Source organism: Chaetura pelagica, unplaced genomic scaffold (assembly GCF_000747805.2).
Source record: "Chaetura pelagica isolate M959 unplaced genomic scaffold, ChaPel_1.0 scaffold317, whole genome shotgun sequence".
NCBI classification, from domain to species: Eukaryota; Metazoa; Chordata; class Aves; order Apodiformes; family Apodidae; genus Chaetura; species Chaetura pelagica.
The window spans coordinates 1,381,742-1,400,822 of NW_009953864.1; the positions used below are offsets into that span (position 1 = coordinate 1,381,742).

A 19,081-nucleotide genomic window follows, 5' to 3' on the forward strand; every position below is an offset into this window, starting at 1 on the left:
GAATGTTTGTTATGATGAAGCTAAAGGAATTGGATTGGATCTAAAATGATATTGACACAGTGAATATAAAATAAGGGTCTGGTTATTGGATTTTTTTAAAAAGTCAAGGAGTTGAAACATCAGCTTTATTCTGGTACTGAATGAAAACTATTGCATTGTTGATTGGTGCCTAGATGTTAGTAGAAAGGGGTCTTAGCACAAGCATCTGCAGTGCACAGCATTGTAATCTCACTTGGCAGACAGGGATTATGCCAGTGTCAGAACCAGTGACCTTCCCTCTTGTAAAGCAAAAGTATGTAGTGATAGCATTGAGGTGAACCTTGTCCTGTTGCTTTCTGTGCTGTTCTGTACATACTCTATGGATAGGCATAAACTCTCTAGGGCTGTTTTTCTCCCAATACGATCAGTAACGTGAAGGAGCGACTCCTTTCCTACCTTACACTTTCAAGGAACCAAAACATACTTTCCTCTGTGAGAAAGTCAAAGCCACTGGCAGTGGATCCAAGTGAATGTGGAACATACATTTATAGATGTTTTCTGTATCTAAAAAAAAAAATTTAAAAAATATTGCCGAACATTATTTTTCCACACACACATTACAAAATGAAACTGTAAAATAGAAGAGTGAGGGAATGAAGAACTGGGTTTGAATCCTGCTGGATGATAAAATAAATCACTATTCCTAAATTGTGTAACTGATTATAAGTTTATGCAGTAATTAGAGGACTAGCTGCTAATGTACTTTTGAGGATAAAATAATATGCAAATAATATGCAGACAGAAAGTAATGTTTTGTTTTAAACATCAAGAATTGTTTATTTTTTTCTGTGGTTTGCTCTTGTGCTTGAGTAAATTTATTTGAATTCTCCAGGTGCTTTTCCCACATGAATGCAAGAAGTTAAAAGAAGTGACTGCTGGGGAGGAGAGCATGACCACCATGAAAGGAAGCTGCATCCTTGCACTACTGTTGGTAGGACTTGGGGTATTAGGAATACTGAAGCCAACAACAACAGAAGATACCCACTGCCACAGAGCTGAGCACCCAGTTATTGCATATAAAGGTAAGGGATAAACACAAAAAACCTTACCAGAAGTAGGCTAAGGATGGTGTAATCTCTTAAAGGAAGCCTCTGTTTTAAATGTAGAATGGTATGATAAGAAAAAGTGCATTCAGTCCTGTTATATATTAGCTTGGACTGTATTCCATACAATTTAAATGCAACTAAGCTTGCAAAGTTTGTTCACAATTTGTGCTGAATGTATCATTTAAAAGTGGGTGACTTCTGTTTCTTTGTGATTAAAACCAGACTGTACTGTTGCATGAGGTGGTTCCTTTCCAGATGCAGGACTTTGCATGTGTACACTTGATTTCCTGAGGTTGCTTTTGGCCCTTTCCCCCAGCCTGTCTGGGTTCCTCTGGATGGCAGTCCTGCCCTAAAGCTTATCAACTGTTTATCTGGATTTGGTGCTGTCTTTGGTGTTAACTCTCCAGATTGCACTCTGTATCCTCCTCTTGGTCATTGATAAAGGTGTTAAACTGGCCAGGTCCCAGGATCAACCCTTGTGATATTCCACGTGTTACTGGCCTGATTGTGGAGTAAGATCCATTAAACATTTACTCTGGCCTTGATCATCCAAACAGCCTTCTGCCCATCTGCTTATCCACCTAAAGAGACAGATGGTAACATTCTAACTTGCAGTGATACAGCATTGAAAGCCTTCTGATAAATTACATCCTCTGCTCTCCCCTCATTATAAAAAATACTCGTTTTATTATAGAAGGCAACTAGGAATGATTTAACCTTGGCAAATTCATGCTGACTGTTCTCAGTCACCTTCTCCTCCCTATGTCCAGAAAGGTGAGTTCCAAGAAGACTAACTCCATGACTTTCCCAGGAGATTAAGTAAGATTCACTGGCCTGTAGTTTTCACATTTGTTTTCCTGCAGTTACTGAGGACCTTCCTTGATCTCTGTGATTTTTCAAAGATTAAGAGTGGCCCGATATCTTGGTGTTCATGGATGTACCTTGTGTCATCCAATGGATTTATATAAGTTGGGATCTTGCAACTCATTCCTGACTCAGGCCTCATCTACTGCTGGTAGTTCTTGAACCCCTTTGGTAAATACCAGATGCCTTTGAGACCTTGTTGGGGAAGACTGAGACAAAGGAGGTATTGAGTCCCTCAGTGTCATCTGTGTCTACTGGCACTAGATCACCTGCCCAATTCATGAACAGGCTTTCCCTGTTTGACCTTTTATGACTATTCTAGGGTAGAAGCTGCTTGTACCACCCTTGACATTCCATGCAAGTCTTAACTCCCATTGAACTTTGTTTAACCGAACACCATCCTTACGTGCCCGTTTGGTGTTTCGAAATTCCTCCTTGATCACCTTGTCCCTGCTTACACCTCATACATAGTCTTTTCGCATTGGAGCTCCACCATGAGTTCCGTGCTTTGCCAGGCCAGTCATACATGTGGTTGTCATCTTGAGGATTGGGATGGATCGCTGAGGAACACTTGGAACAAAGTGAAGAACACTTGGAGGATATTATCTGTAAAAACCTGAGGCATTTAAAAACTTATATGATTATTTTGTTTTTTGAAATGAGATTTTCCATTACTGTCGCAACTTAGAATAAGTTCCAAATAGTTTGTAGCTATGAGGATGTAGGGATTAAGATGTATTACATTACATATTGCATTCCTCCTGTTTTTCTAAGAAAGCACATGTGTAATTTTTTTGTTCCAATGAATTAGGATTTATTGAATTTTAATTGAAAAAAGATTTGTTTCCATTCTTTTCATAAAGTTAGAGAAAATAATGTTGTGTTTTCTACAGAAAAAAATTTTTTGTTCTGGCATTTTAATGGTTTAATAAGAGTAATGGTACCAGCTGTCCCTTTCTCCAATAATACTGGAGACTGAACTAAAATGATTACATTCTGTACCTGGTAACAGCAAGCCATCAGTCTGTTGTGAAGGAGGGACCTTTGTCTCTCTTACATTGATAGTCTAATGAATATGATTTGTATCTGGTTTTCTTAGCATTCATGTTGTGTGTCTAATTGAGTTAAAAATGTTATTTTTATCATAACACACATATGCAATGTTTTAAATTGAAGTAGACAGTTAAAATTCTGGCACTTAAGAGCTTACTTACAGAAACAAGTGGTCACTGCATGTACTTTTTCTTTTTAATGAAACTGTAAAAGGAAATAATTGATATTCATTACCAGAGCCACATGCAAAAAGTTTATTAAAAATGTGTTGATTTATGAATCTCATTCAGCCAACATGTAGGAGAGTAGCTTGAATTTAGCCTGATCCTCCCTTACTGTTCTTTGTTGTATTCAATTTCTAGCTGTATCCTTCCAGTTCTAAGTTACTATGCTAAGGCTTTTTGGGACAGACACCTCCTCTGTTGTCTTGTTTCAGTTGCATCTTTTCATGTTGCCAGACATAGTGCCCCAGTTAGGGTTTACTGAACAACACCAATTCCTTTTTCTGTAAATATATGTGGGAAATACGATTACATAGAAACATTTACTGTCAGATTTGTAATACAGGATTTCAGTGCCAGACTCTCCCTTGACCTTTGTGCTAAAAATACCATTAATCAGTACATATCCATAACATACCTAAGCTTTTATGAACTGACATACCTTGAAAAAGTTGTCTTTCACTTAAAAATATTCTGACAAGCTGCAGCTTGTACTCACTCCAGTAGTCTGTTGGGAATCACTAGTTAATCTAAAAGTATTTGTGGAAAAATATTTGCAGCACAATACATAGTATGTGACAGGTAGGGGACATAACTGCTGTGGACACCAGTTTGAGCAATTGACTTGTAGTTGCAGAACTGCTAGTTAAGGGAAAATAAAAGATATGAGACTGAAGGACAAGAGGTTTATCTTTGAACCTCTATGTGAGCAACGGACTACTTGAGGTATCAAAGTGTAAAATAAGAGAGAGATACAAGGTCCTCTCTGAGTCTGCAGGCTAAACAACCACAGCTCCCTCACCCTATCCCTATAAGACTTTCCCTCTAGTCCCTTCACCAGCCTTGTTGCTCTCCTCTGGACCTGTTCCAGCACCTCAATATCCTTCTTGAAGTGAGGGGCCCAGAACTGGACACAGTACTTGAGATGAGGCCTCACCAGTGCTGAGTACAGGGGGGGAATTACATCCCTGCTCCTGCTTGCCACACTATTCTTGATACAAGCCAGGATGCCATGGGCCTTCCAGGCCACTTGGGCACACTGCTGGCTCACGTTTAACTGGATGTCAACCAGTACTCCCAGGTCCCTCCCTGCTGGGCTGCTCTCCAGCCACTCTTCCCTCAGTCTATAGCGCTGCCTTGGGTTATTGTGGCCAAAGTGCAGGACCCTCCACTTGGTCTTACTGACTTTCATGCCGTTGGCCTCAGCCCATCGATCCATCCTGTCCAGATCTCTCTGCAGCTTCTTCCTGCCCTCTGGCAGATCCTCACTTCCCCCCAGCCTGGTGTCATCTGCAAATTCACTGAGGGTGGACTCAATCCCCACATCCAGGTCATCAGTAAAGATGTTGGATAGGACTGGACCCAGTACTGCTCCCTGGGGGACACTGCTGGTCACCAGACGCCAGCTGGATGCAGCTCCATTCACCAGTTTTTTACCCAGCAAAGGGAGCACCTGTTGAAGCCATGGGCTGCCAGCTTCTCCAGGAGGATGCTGTGGGAGGCTGCGTCAAAGGCCTTGCTGAAGTCGTAGACTACAGCCACAGCCTTTCCCTTATCCACCAGGTGGGTCACCCAGTCATAGAAGGAGATTAGTCAGGCAGGACCCTCCTTTCCTAAACCCATGTTGGCTGGACCTGATCCCCTGGCTGTCTTCTATATGCTGCTTGATGGCACTAAGGACAATCTGTTCCATAATCCTGCCAGGCACCGAGATCAGGCTGACAGACCTATAGTTCCCCAGATCTTCCTTCTGACCCTTCTTGTGGGTGGACGTCACATTGGCCAACCTCCAGTCATCTGGACTGGTGATAAATGATTGAGACCTGTTTAGCCAGTTCTTCTGCCAGCTCCCTCAGCACCCTAGGATGAATCTTATCCTACCCATGGACTTGTTGGGGTCTGAGTAGCACAGCAGGTCCCTAACTACTTCCTCCTGGACTACAGGAGAGGGATTCTGCTCCTCATCTCCGCCTACCAGCTCAGGAGCCCAGTTGTCCTGAGGGTAGCTATTATTTTTGCTAAAGATTGAGGCAAAGAAGGTGTTAAGCACCTCAGCCTTTTCCTTGTCCTCTGTTACTAAGTTCCTTCCAACTCCAGCAGTTCTGTGATTCTGTGGTGTCACTTCCTGACTTCTGTATTCTTCCTGCAGCATTTACTGACTTCATGAATGCCTATAGGAAAAAGCCTTCTGTGTCTATTGACATTGTTAGTGCTGCTAGACCAACACAGAGTCCTGAAATCAATTCTTAACAGCTATTAAACCTTTAATTTGAATGCTGCATTAATACTGTATTCTGTAAAGTCATCTTATAATAATATTAGATCCACAGGGCTAAATGCTGTGTGGGATGCTGAACATCAGCCAAAACTGAGTGGTATTGAATGGTAGGTACTTTAAAGCTTGTAAACTCAGTACTCACTTTACAGAGATATCAACTCTTTTATTTTATTTATAACTGACTGAAGTCTTTTTTTGTAGTTTCTGGTATGCCAAAACAGCAGTGTACTTACTTGATTTGTCTTCATTTGAGAGTCACAGTAGATAAGAGTTTAGACTATTAAATAAAACTAATGGAGTGAGAGTCTGGTGTGGCTTATGGGTGAACAGCTGCAAAAAACTATTAAAAAGAAAAAGTAGTCTCCAGGAGTTGTCATGGTGAAATATTAAAAGGGAGCATATCTCCTGAAAGAGCTTTCTTTCCCCCTGCCAATCAAAAAGCGCTCACTTAGGTGATGGTCATGTCGTGCTACCTTTTGTGGAGAGGCACATACTATTTCTGTGACTGATTTTCCAAGCTAAAACGTTTTGGCTGAAGGACCATGGTATATTTCCTGATATTAAATGGCAAGAACCAACTGAGAATGATTACTCAAGCATTTTGTTTGCTGGTGGAAGAGGGAAGAGAAACTGCAGAAGCAGGGGAGATGTGTCCACTTTCAAAGGATTTTTAGGTGATCTAAAAATCTCTTTCATTTTATCTCTCATAGATAGCAGTAATAATCACATTGTAATTTGTTGATCTGCATATTTCATGTTAGAAATGCATAACAGACCTGTCTCCCGGAAGCTATTACACTGCAGGTCTGAAAATGTTTCAACTCTAAGTCTGTTGCTATAGTTCTTAGCTAGATTAGCTTAAGCCACTTTGTGTCTTCCTTGGAAACTTTTTCTCATTGGTAGGAACTAGTCACAGAGATTGGATTGATATAAAAGCACACCTCTAAGCATGGCATAGATTGACAGGATCAAGCCAATATCCAGTCTTTTACATTGTGGAACTGTGAGGATGCATAGTCCCTCTTTTAAGTTCTTTTCTCTCCAAGGAGGAATCTGCCTCCAGATGTGCAACGGTCTGTTAGTCTGTTGAAATTCAGGCTTTAAAAATAAATAAAAACCTGTCTGCATTTGTTGCACACATATACTGAAGATTCATCAGCTATGCTAGGATTAGAGTAAAAACATTTTAAAATGTGTGCAACTTACAGAATTGGGTGCAAGGGAACAAAATACAGGTGATAGAATGGACACAGAGACTTGGTGTTAGGTTAGTGGTCTTTGCATATTTACAATGTGTAAATAGTATATTTATGCTTGAAAAAACTTGAGTTAATAAAGAAAAAGGGCTGGAATAAGCTGTTATTAAAGACAGTGCCTTACAATTTTCAGTTTTATTTTATCTTCTTGTGTATGTAGATATGAAATCTTAGATTTGTGAAGTGTATTGGAGTTTACTGATGGTCAACTTCTTGGAAAACACAGTCTCTTAATATCGTAAGAGATGTGTTTATTCTAAACAGTTATAAAAAGCTGTGGAAACCTAATTTTCTCTGGGTAGGAGCAGTGTGGGACAAACCATAGACAAGCAGCATTTAGAAAAATAAGATGCCTGTGAGAAACGACTGTTTATAAAAGTGGAACTATTCTTACACACAAGCCAAAGCAAACCAGTTTAGTAATGTTTGTTTAAATATTTCCATAGCTTTCAAAGTGCTTAGCTCTTTCCTCTACAGAAACTTTGTGGTAGCTCTCTGTGGAGCTGAAATTTCATTACTGGTTAAAAATATAAAAGTGTAAAAGTAGTTACAGTGGCACTTTGTTTCACCTCCACATTTGCTGAACTTTGGAACTGTCAGAGCTGTCAAAACTCACACTCAGTTGATGACTCCTGCTGTAGACAGACCCCATCCAAGTAGTGGAACTGAAGGGGCCATCCCAGTTACTTAGTGGTGTGTAAGCTGTAAAAATAATAAATTACCCCACTCCCATTTCAGATGTGAAGTTATAAGTATTTATTGTCCTGCAGTTTACTGGTGTAAAGTCAAATTTCGTAGCATTTTCAGTGAGAAATAAAGCGTAGTTGTGAACTTGACTTAATTGATGTTAAGGGTATAGCTGAGCTAATCTACTCTGGGGCAGATCTCATTCTTTTATGCTCCCATAAAGTAATCAGAATTTAAGCTGTGCTGTCACAACAAAAAAGCATGAGCTGACACAATTTTAGAAGCTGTATTTAGTGATATTTTAAATACATGCTGTACTGTAAAGAAGTTATCTGTTGAATAAACAAGCTCAAAAATAACATGTCTAAATCCATAGAAGAAATGAGCATAAACCCTTCATTTCTACTTGTGGTTAACCAGAAAAGAAAAATAGCATACTTATTTTTTGATTCATTCATTCGGGAATCCCAAGAAATATATTTTCTTAACCTTATTGTCTAACCACCACAGAGTTCCCTCACTTGATGTTTGTGTAAGTAATATGGACTCGGACATCGCTCTGCTCATTTTATCATGTGGTTTGTATACAGAGTGCATGCACTTTACATATGCCAGTAGGAAATAACATGTGGGTTGAATGAAGAAGGATACATGGTGCATGAACTTGTTTTTGTTTGTGCTGTCTTCTCTTTACCTTGTTGCAAGATACTGCTTAATAGCAGTCTACTAAGCTGCTCGGTTTTTACTTTTTCCTTCTCTTTTCACTGGTTTTCAAAAATACACTTTAATGACCTCCTGCCAGCTTCAGCAGTGGGATTGAGGTGTTGCTTCCTGTCATCTGTCTTTTGGGGTTTTCTTTAAATAAAGATGATTCATCAGTGAAGAAAAGCTGCTTTCTAGATATTGCAACTTTGGTTTGTCTAGATGGTAAGACTATGAGATTCCCTGCCAAGAACCATCACCACTTAAGGATGAAAAGCATTCTTCTACCAGTTTTGTACTTTTTATATTGAAACAGGTTTGCCTTCACTTTTGTAGAGGAGACTTAAGTGCTTAGTGGGTAATGGCAACTTGAACCTCTTACAGTTAATTAAAAAAAATTATAGCTTTGAAGACTGAAGGATAGTATCCCCTTACTATTTTCCTAAAACACCCGTAAAACCCTGGGTATGGTGCGGACTGAATCCTCTAAGCAGAGGACTTGCATATCGGCTAACTTTTTTTTGTGTGTGGGGAAGTGATCATGCTTTAAAGCAAGCATTAATTTACAGTTCCTTTGGCATCCCAGCCATGTGCTGGACCTTGATAGGATATTAATAATTTTAATATGTTTCTGATAATTGAAAATCAGCAGTGTCTCTAATGGCTAGTGAGCTGCACTGACGTCCTGAGTGATTTCTTCCCTGTTGCCCTAGCACATGAGATTTCCCAGTTGTTAATGAAGCAACAGAATGAGTGAGGGGCTGCTGCCACATTCCCCTAGCTGTACAAAGTGGGCAGATAGAATTAAAATATCTTTTTTTGATTTTCATTTCCTCCTTCTTCTTCAGAAGAGATGCATTTTTAATGGAGATGGGCATTTTTACTGAAAGGTTGTAAAGCATCCAAACTGGCATATGTTAAAGAAACAGATTAGCAGCCAAGAAACAGAGCTCCTAAGCAGCTGAAGTTCTGTCATCTTCTAGAAGTTTGGTGTGTTTAACGACAAGAGGAAACACAATACTACTTCAATTTTTCTCTATTTTATTTTTTTTCCACCAGCCAGTATATTTGTTTCATAAGGTGTTTAAGGTATGCTCTGTCCCTTCTAACGACAGCAGTGTCAGTATTCTTCTGAACTACTCATTGGAAAAAGCATTGATGAAGCATATCCATTGTTTCTAAATCATCTGACACAGAGTAAATAATGTTTTGCTGAAGTTTTAAGTTCTCTGTGCATAATATCCACACTGTTTCATGTGAATTTGGTTATCCCCTCTATGCAGGGACTGCATTGCAACATGTCCAAAGCTAACGAATGTTGACTGAAGCGGAAGAGCATGGATATGGCTAGTTAGCATTGCATGGCTGACGAGCTCTGGGTTGGCCCTTTTTAACTTGTCCTGATGTAACACATTTGTGCCCAGATCTTCACAGAGCTCATGGCTGCACAGTTGATGTGGCTGGGCAGGATGCAGCAGTGCTATGTCTACAGTAAAGTGACTAAAGTAGTTGCTAATAATGACAAATACTTTGACAGTGTCCTTAAGACCAAATATAATTTCTACAAAGAGAAGTGCTATTCTGTTGTTTGTGGGGTTGTGTTTTTTTCTTTTCTTTTTCTTGCTTGTCGCTCTCTTTTTTTGGCTTGGGGCCTGTTTTTGTTTTTGTGGTGAGGAGTTGGGGAGGCGGGGAACATGTTCCACTTTGAAGTCTTGGATCCATTCTCTAACCAAGATCGGTGTCAACCTTTACCCTGTATAGCCTTTGTATTATAATATGACTTGTTTTTTTGGTCCTTATATTTTTTGCATGGAAGATTTTCAGACCTGAAAATATTTTATGAACTACAGTCTTGGATGAATTTATAGAATCAAGAAATTCTATTATGCTGAAAAAAAGTTAATAAAGAAGCTTAGTATGTTCATATACCAACATAGAATCATAGAATCATAGAATCTTAGGGGCTGGAAGGGACCTCGAGAGATCATCTAGTCCAACCCCCCTGCCAGAGCAGGGTCACCTAGAGTACATCACACAGGAACTCATCCAGGTGGGTTTTGAATGTCTCCAGTGAGGGAGACTCCACAACCTCCCTGGGCAGTCTGTTCCAGTGCTCTGTCACTCTTACAGTAAAAAATTTTTTTCGGATATTCACCTTGAACCTCCTATGCTCCAATTTACACCCATTACCCCTTGTCCTATCACTGGTCATCACTGAGAAAAGCCTAACTCCGTCCCCCTGACACTCACCCCTTACATATTTGTAAACATTGATGAGGTCACCCCTCAGTCACATAAGAATGTGTCATAAAATGATCACTTCTAGAAAGAAGGTCTTGCTGCTTGAAACAGGTATTTCCCATGAAAATAACGTGTCATTATTATAACTGTCTATAGGCAGTTGGCTTTATACTTCTGTTCCCTACAATACATATTTAAAAAATGGACAGGTTTCTTTACAAAACTCCATGTCGAAACCAAGTATTGGTTTCCCAAAACCATACAACATGGTCTCCTTCCAGAGGAATTCTGTGTCTGGTTGCCAAAGCCAGCATGTAAGTGTTAAAATGTGTCAGGTTGAGCCCCTCTGAAGAAGGGGGACATCTAAGGATGTCAAGCATGTTCCCTGGTCAGTCCATCCCTCTGCATCATGTATGGAAAGACAGGCAGTGGCAGCGCAGGGGCCAGAACTGGTAAATGGAAGGGGGAGCTGCAATCACTGGGAAGAGCATGTGGGCTTTGTGCTGTGTGAAGTTACTGGGTTTTGACTGGCAAAATAAATCTTTCGCCAATGTGGTGATGGGCACAGGCAGCAAGCAGTATTTACACATGTCAAAACACAGCTGAGCTTTGTGCCATAGTTCTCATAGCTCAGAAAAAGTCCTTTAAATAGTAGTGTAGTCATCTCTACCTATCCCGCTGAATGAGTCCCTACCCTGAACAGATCAGCTGACCTGCAGGTGATTTGCGGTGTAAATTGACTGAAAGTCTTCCCTCCTTCATCCTCCTTTTTTCACTGTTTTTTTTCTTTCTCCTTAGAATTCACACACCCTTATTTTTTAATTTAATTTTAGATCTCTTGCGTTGATTAGATTTCTGTAATGTGTCCTCCCCCTTTTCTGCTCTTAAATTATATGTTTAAGGGTTAGACCATTCCTCATTTTTAGAGACTGGATTGCGACATAATATGAAGAATGGAATGATAATACCAGTACTGTCTACGGCAGGCTCCTTATACCTTTTTTTCTGGGCCATCTTAAACTAGAAGCTGGTAGAAACAGGATATTAAACCAGAGAGGAATTTAAGACTGGTGCAGAATAATAATTCTTGTGTTTCTCTGAGGTTTTATGTTATATGCCTTCTGCTTCCTTACCTGCACATCATCCCATCTCTGTTTTAGCCTGCTTCTAATCTGATGACAGGCTTCCTGTACCTTTAATCCTAAAACTATGGTTGTTTTTTTTGGTACGTGTGTTTGTTGGTTTGGTTTTTAACCTTGCAGTTTGTTTGGTTTATGTTTCTTGCCTGGATGCTGCCTCATTTGCCTGAATATCTGTGTGTGTTTTTACATAAGAGTCTTGAGTTGAAGTGATGCAACCTGTGAACAGTTTTAGTAGTTCCCAGTGATCCCTCAGATCTCTTTGTTCCTGCCTGAGCTCCTTCTTCTAGTGCATGTTAAGCTATTTACTTATACATAAAAGACTTATCCCGAAATGCAGTCAAGGTGACTCCATAGTTGCCCTTACAAGCACTACACCTGAAATCTGTTTTATCATTCTCCAGGTGTTCCCCCTCTGGAAATTCTTTTTTATATTTGTTTATTCTCTAACCATCCAGTGCACCTGAGCACCTATCTGTTGTACAGCCAGGTTGAAGAAAAGGGGGGTTGCTGATCTTTTTCTGACAGCTTCAACTAAACACAGTTTAATGATTACTTGGAGGACATAAATTTCACATAGCTGAAATAGTGGAGAGTCTAAATGGTGAGAGAGCAGATTGCAATACCTACTGTGTTTCTAGAGCAATGGATTTCAGTTTATGTCAGTGTGATGTCATTCAGGCTGATACTTACGAATATTCTATTACAAAATCATGAGAACAGATGTATGCAATGATGAAACTGGGGAAAGAATAATAGTTGAATGCAATCTGCAAGTAGACAAGCACAAGTCTGCGTTGTTTTTAAACACCTTGTGAGGACTGGAACTGGGCCCCCCAAAATCAGATGCCTCAGTTTTGGCTCTTCCCTTCTCTTTTTGCCTTATTTTCTATTTGTTTCTTCGTGATAGTCTGCTGGCATGATATCTTCGTGTTTCCTGATTTGAGCATTTAGTAAAGATTGGTAGGCCTTTTGCTTTAAAGCAGACCAGGATTTGGAAATCCTCTTTCAACTCTTGGCTTATTAAGAAGATCAGGTAACTGCAAATTTTTAAGCACAATTATTGGCAACTTAAATTTTCTCTAAGCATACTTAGTTATTATTCTTAAATATAATGCTGTCCTCAAATGACTGATACTGTATAATATAAAAATATTATAACATCAGGTATGCCATGTTTAAGTCAAGGGTTTGTTTCCTTAGAAGTGGGAAGGGTATGGTTAATGAGATCTCTTCCAGCTGGCTGGTATAAATTTACAAAGTAAGTTTTATTGTTTTGGTTTGGAGTTTTTTGGAGTGATCTGGGACTCTCGTTTCATGCTGTTTCTGTATATGAGAAAAAGAAAACTCAAAGGGGCTGTAATTGTATATCATGGCTGATACCTTGTCACTGCATAATTTCTGTACAACTCAGCAGTGATTCTGAGTATATAAAAACTGTGCTCATAGTGCTGAAACTGCTTTCATCTAGGTGGGGGTTCAATTATTTTCCCTTAAATTTTCTCATATTTGTATGCAATGTGTGTGTTTGAACAATGAAGCATAAACAATTCAAAACCCTTGTTCAGAAAAAGAAGGAATAAGTACTCATTGCAGCAGATGTTACTGTCTCTTCCTTGAGGGCACAGACAGTCAGAACCCAAATTCCCTTTAATTATCCCAGTAATAGACATATGCACACATGTAAGAATGCAGAAATATGTACTTCTAGCTGGTGAATCTCTGGCAGGACAAAGAAAACAGGAATGTAAGTTGGATTTTAGACCTTGAGACTTGAGAAGTTAGAGAGGATTGCAAAAGCAGGAATTGTTGGACCAGGGCTGGACAGTTGCTGTGACTGCGCCTGCCCTGCCTGGAGAGCAGGAGGCAACTTGCAAAGGCAATGACTTTGAGCCTAATGAGAGAACCAGTGGAAGATGTGAGGAGTCAGGTATAAGGAAATAAGTTTACAGTAGGCTTAAGAAAGAAGTTCAGGTTCACTCATTTAAAGTAACAAAACATATACTTTAATTATGCTTTGTTTTCTGCTTTTCTCATTAATAATAAATTAATAATAGCCCTACCTCCATTACCTCAAAAATTGGTCCAAAGCTGTAATTCTTGGTTACAAAATGAAGGCCCAATAAGCAGGTGTTGAAATTTCTGGAAAATGTCAAGAGGTTTATGGTCTTGGGATTTGTTTTATTACAGATGATTTGAAGTGGAGAGGAGCTCAGGGAGCTGGCAGAGCTTCTAGATAAGGCTAGAGCTACATATTTACTTCTTGACCTCTGCAGTTCCCTTTGAAAGGAAAGGCAAGTTTCAGGACTGTGTTAAATTGTGTTGGATAGTTGAAGGAAGGTAGCTGCATTGTTTGGGATCCAAAGAGAACTCCAGAGTTGGATATTTAAAGGAAGCTGTAGTTTTGAGGTTATTTTTGTCTTGTTTTGTTTGTTTGGGGTTTTTTTGGTTTTTGTTTTTTTTTTTCCTCTCCCTATAAGAAAAGATGAGCTCTGAACTGCAGGTGGAGATCTGACACATTTTCAATTCCAAAGGGGAACCAAATATAGTATGGTAAGACTTAAAAGAAGAATCTTTTGGTTTGTGGTTGCTGATTTAATCATGCTGGGCAAAGTCGTAACTTCATCTTTTCTTTTCTAGAGGACTGTCTTGCATTAGCTAATGCTGCCTAAACAATTTTAAAGTTGTGGGTTTTTTTTTTCCTTGATGGGAAGAAATGTTTTGTTTTCTTATGCTGGATCCCTCTTCTAGAAACTTTATAAAGTTATTACTGTTGTCACAGTTTGACTCAGGTCCGACAACAATGCTCTCGATCCCCTCCCCCCCCCACCCAGGTAGGGAAGGAGAGAGAGAAAAAGAGAGAGACTTGACTGGATTGAAAACTAAACTACACAGCTTTAATTAAAACACTAATGAATGATACAAGAAAATATATACAATTATATACAGATATATTCAGGTATGGGCAAAAGCCTCTCGCCTCCCCCCACCCCAGCAACTCCCACAGCACTTCCCTGAACTGGGAAGAGTCCCGAGGAATCCCGGAGCTGCTGCTGGAGAAAGCAGAGAGTTATGGGGGTCACGAGAGATCAAGGCTGAGGATCGACGGTGATGGATGAACAGAGTCCTCCCTGGACACTGGCCATGGACTGAAGAGAAGGGAAGAAAAAGAAGGAAGGAAGTTGTCTTCTGTGATCTCTGACCTTCCTCTGAGCTTACGTAGATATATGGAATGGAATATCTTTGGCCAGTTTTGCTGTCTGTCTAACTCAGCCTCCTACGGGGGGGTCACAGATCTCCCCATAGTGTCTGAGCTGGCAGAGTGCAGGTGCGGCCTTGAAGCCTCAGTAGTTAGAAAAACATTCCACTGTTTTATCAGCCTAGCAGAACACACAGTTGCTAGTTAAAAGAAAGCTTACTGAAGGAAAAAAAAAGCAGTAAAAAGAAAAATTGGCTTCATCCTGGCTCAAACCAGGACAACTGTTTACTTACCAGAATGCCTATAGTTTTCAATCTAGATAAAAGCATTCTTAATTTTTTAACACGTAATTTTTATTTTCAATTATATTAAACATTAGGGATTTGCTATTATAAATACATATTCTTTTGTTTCCCAGTTATGATGTCCACATACTCTTAATTCTGTATCACAAAAGTCAGAAATGCGCACAGCCCAGGTATAAATGTGTTCTGTGTGGTAAGGACTAGGTGCAATATCTTTTTCATTAACATACAATACTGAATATTGCAACAGACCTAATGCTTTCATTTTAGAGGAGCATGACATTTTGCCAGCTGATGCCGTCTTTCTGTTTTTGAACTAGTACTTTTTACTACATATGTTGCATATTGTCTGCTTCTGGTGTACTCCATTTAGATTATTAAGAGTCTTCTGGTAGCAAGACATAGATCTATTACATCCATGACTTTCCTTAGCCTTGACATCTGAATGTACTTTATATATGAAAAAGTGGACATGGCAACTATGTTCTAATCTCAGCAACAGGAGTTTCAGTGGGACACTGGGCTGGGATTGACTTGGCTTTTCAATTTTTTTTAGAACAGATTTGTGTCTTTCTAGAAGGTTTAAATGTTAGAGAGTTGCATTTTTTCTTGTTTGTCCATTTGACTAAGGTTCTTAATGCAGTAGTTTGTCCTTCTGGTATACTAAAAATTACAGAAAAGGCACCTTCCTGGTTTCTAATTCTTCCTGGTGGAGTGTATATGTGTTTGGCACCTACGAGTCAGATTACTTGGGTGTTTTCTTGCTCCTTTTATATATAAGAAGCAACTTGGCGACTAAAATGCAATATTGGTACTACCTTTAGGCTCTGCTACTGTACGAAGCATTGATAGTTATTTTTTCTGCCTCTGAAATGCATGATAAGGGATGCCAGGAGCCATGAAGGTTTAATTAATGCCCAGAGTGTTGACTCAAGGCTTTAAGTATATCCAGTGCTCCTAGCTTTGCATCCTACACAGAGTCTGCATGCACAGCCCAGGCAATGGGCACTCTGCACAATCTCCCTGTGGGCTTTTCCCCAGACCTCCTGTGGAAGCAGAACCTCTGCAAACACTGGTAAGCTGCAGTCGCCTTAGTGATAATGTGCTTCAAGACAACCTGCCTAGGTGGTCAGGATCATAAAGCTAAGGAGGTACATGGTCCTGAAATGAGATCTGCCAGCTTAGCAATATATACAGAAAGCATACATCTGGAATTACATGGTTTAGAAAAGCAGCCTGTAATGGGCGGGCCTGCTCCGCTTCGCAGTGAGCTGCTGTCTTCAAAGTGTCCAGCTTCACCATGGTCCTTATGGAAGAGTAGCAAGTGGCAGGTCACATTTAGATTTTGAGATGAGTATAATTAGCGTATTGTTTTTTTCTGGAGTACTTCTAACTCCTAGAATGAGTCTTTCTGTAAGAGAAACAGAAAAATATTTGCTGTGGTCAATACAGTTGTTAGATACATTTTTTTTTGTGTACTACTTGCTTGCCTTTTTTCTTTTCTTGGCTTTCTCAAAAGAATTGATGCTTTTAATGATGTCATGGTTAATGCATTCAACAGGAATGTAACCATAGGGAGAAGCCCTTTTTGGCCTGTTTTGCTACAGTGCTAGGCTAGGGTACTGTGGTCCAAAGTAAGTACAAATATGTAAAGGATGACATTAAATCATAAAGTAATGTACAGAAATATACATTAAGTACAAATATGTAATGAATGAATTTGCAAATGTATAAAGAATAACTTGAATTTGTATGAGCAGAAACACTATGCACCAGAAATAGAGCTGCCTTAGTTGTGGTGGAGTTTCATGGCACTGCAGCCCTTAGGATTGCATGAGGTAGTTTGTTCAGCTGTAGTGTGGTGCCTGAGCTAGAAGTCTGTTGGCAACTGTGTTTTCAGAAGCTCATCTGAGGAAAAAAATAACTGTGTGTATCATCTTAAATTGTCTGTTACATGTTTGTAACTGCAGCTGATTTCTTCCTGTTATCTGTTTACAACTTTTTTTTTAAACCTTATTGCTCGACATTATATAAACATAGAGTCATTGTGTATGAATGTTGAGCAACATGTGTATTGAATAAAGCCTGGAAAAATAAGTCATGTTGTTTACAAACTAAGCCTCAGCCCCTTTTGGATAAGCAGAGATGTACTGTGATTGGTTTCAGAAGCAGTACAGCTGTTCTTTGGCTGAACTGTCATGATGGAGTACTCTTCATGGAATAGTATTTGCACCTATTTCCTTTCTTCAGTTGAGCTGTGGTACTTTTTTTCCTTTTATCTGCAGTGAATCAGTGACTTACTAGCAAGGGTATGTTAAGGCATTTTTTGTGAGGAGAGAATACAGACAAAGAGCTAGAAAAGACTGGTGATTGGAAAGTAGGAAAAAAAGTATAGACAGAAGTGAATCATAAAAGATGCAACAGGCTCTGGTATCAATTTTTCTTCTCTTTTTTTTTTTTTTTTTCTTTCCCAGCGCAGAGCAACACTTGTTTTCCTGGGGTTGTTCTGAGTGAATTTATTATTCATGGATATATTTATATTCTAATGGGAATTTAAGAGTGAACGTGTTACTATCACACTGAATTGGTAGTGATGATGCACAGAAATTACTGAAGAAAATCTTGTTTTTCTCAGTCCTAGTTTTGAAATAGTTACAGAAAACGGAGTCCTGAAGCATCATAGCAGAGTATTTACAGGTGCCAGTAACTCTGTCCTTTTAAGAGCAAACATTGCAATTAAGTCCCAAAACGGGACACACTGAATGAGTGAACAGGTGGCTTGCCTCTTGCCAGCCATGGCAACTTGCTTATTAGATTCCCCTCGGGCTAATGGGGCAGTGGGGGTGATGTAATGCAGTCAACATGGCACATCACAGTGGAGATGTCTGACTTGTCTTGCTGCCTTTGAAGAGGTTAGAAATGTAACTTGAGTATCAGAGGAAGAGAAGATCTAAGTTAGGCTAAAATCCTTAGGCAGCTTCAGGAAGATAAGGATTATTGTATCATCCTTACATGAGATACATTTAATTATAAAATAACTTTATCATGTGGTAGCATATTTTAATTTTTTTTTTTGTAAGATTAGTGAATTTGTTGAACTGATGCCACCCAGAGACTTCTATTAATATTGCAAATCAGCTATTTTCCAGCTATGACGGATTATTATTATTATTATTATTATTATTATTATTATTATTATTATTATTAACAGAGTTTCTTCAATAAGGTGGTACTGTGCGTATGTGTACATTGCTGCTCACTATTTTCAAACAGGACACCATGGCATGAGATGTCTCATACATACACCATGAACACTACTGAAATTTTTGTATCTATGTTAATTTTTTAGTGAAATCAAGATGCCTTTATTGCCTTTTGACTTTATTTGCCATTCAAGATCAATTCTGGATTCCTTTCTCAACATACCCCTCTATTCCTTATTAGTAATTTCTTAATTTATTTTACTGTTTACTGTAGCTCTACTTTGAAGGGCTCTAAGGTAATGAAACTTAGGTTGGAGAGAACTGTGCTATTTCATTTGCAAAAAAAAAAAAATAGAGCTCAGCCCTAGGCAAGTCCTTGGACAATGGAAACCAAACAAGCCGTGACCTGTTGGGCGGATACTAAATTTAAGGTAAAACTGAGACTGATTTCTGGACTTCTATTTTTTGTGTATCTAACATCCTCCTGCCCATCTCTGATTGTTAACTTTGTCTTTAAAGCTCTTTAGGAGACTACATTGGTCTTCCCTAGGAGCTGAGTGTGTTTGCTTTGGCCATAGGTTCATGAGCCATGGCAAACTTTGTTTTAAGCTATAAAAAAACTCACCCCAACCTGAAATCCCAGGAAAACCCACAGCATGTGAGTCACAGTGTGTCAAAGAGACATGTTGCTTTCTAACTTTCTCAGGGTCCAACATGTTCAATATCCATCTTTTAGTTCCATGGGAAAACATGCATTTTCTTTTAGGATTGTTTTTGAGGTGCAAGGCCTGCAGATTTCAGTCCTGTAATAGCAATTTAAAAAACCACCAAAACCAAACTTTTTTTTT

The 19,081-nt window shown here is 39.3% G+C and overlaps 1 protein-coding gene across 1 annotated transcript in view; it reads left to right on the plus strand.

The window, feature by feature from the left end:
- The first annotated feature begins 928 nt into the window (after positions 1 to 928).
- SEMA5A (sema domain, seven thrombospondin repeats (type 1 and type 1-like), transmembrane domain (TM) and short cytoplasmic domain, (semaphorin) 5A) overlaps positions 929 to 19,081 on the plus strand; it is a 241,042-nt gene continuing 222,889 nt past the window's right edge. The window contains exon 1 of the mRNA XM_010001362.1: positions 929 to 1,061. Within this exon, the coding sequence (XP_009999664.1) occupies positions 929 to 1,061 (133 nt within the window). The remainder of the gene's footprint in view (positions 1,062 to 19,081) is intronic.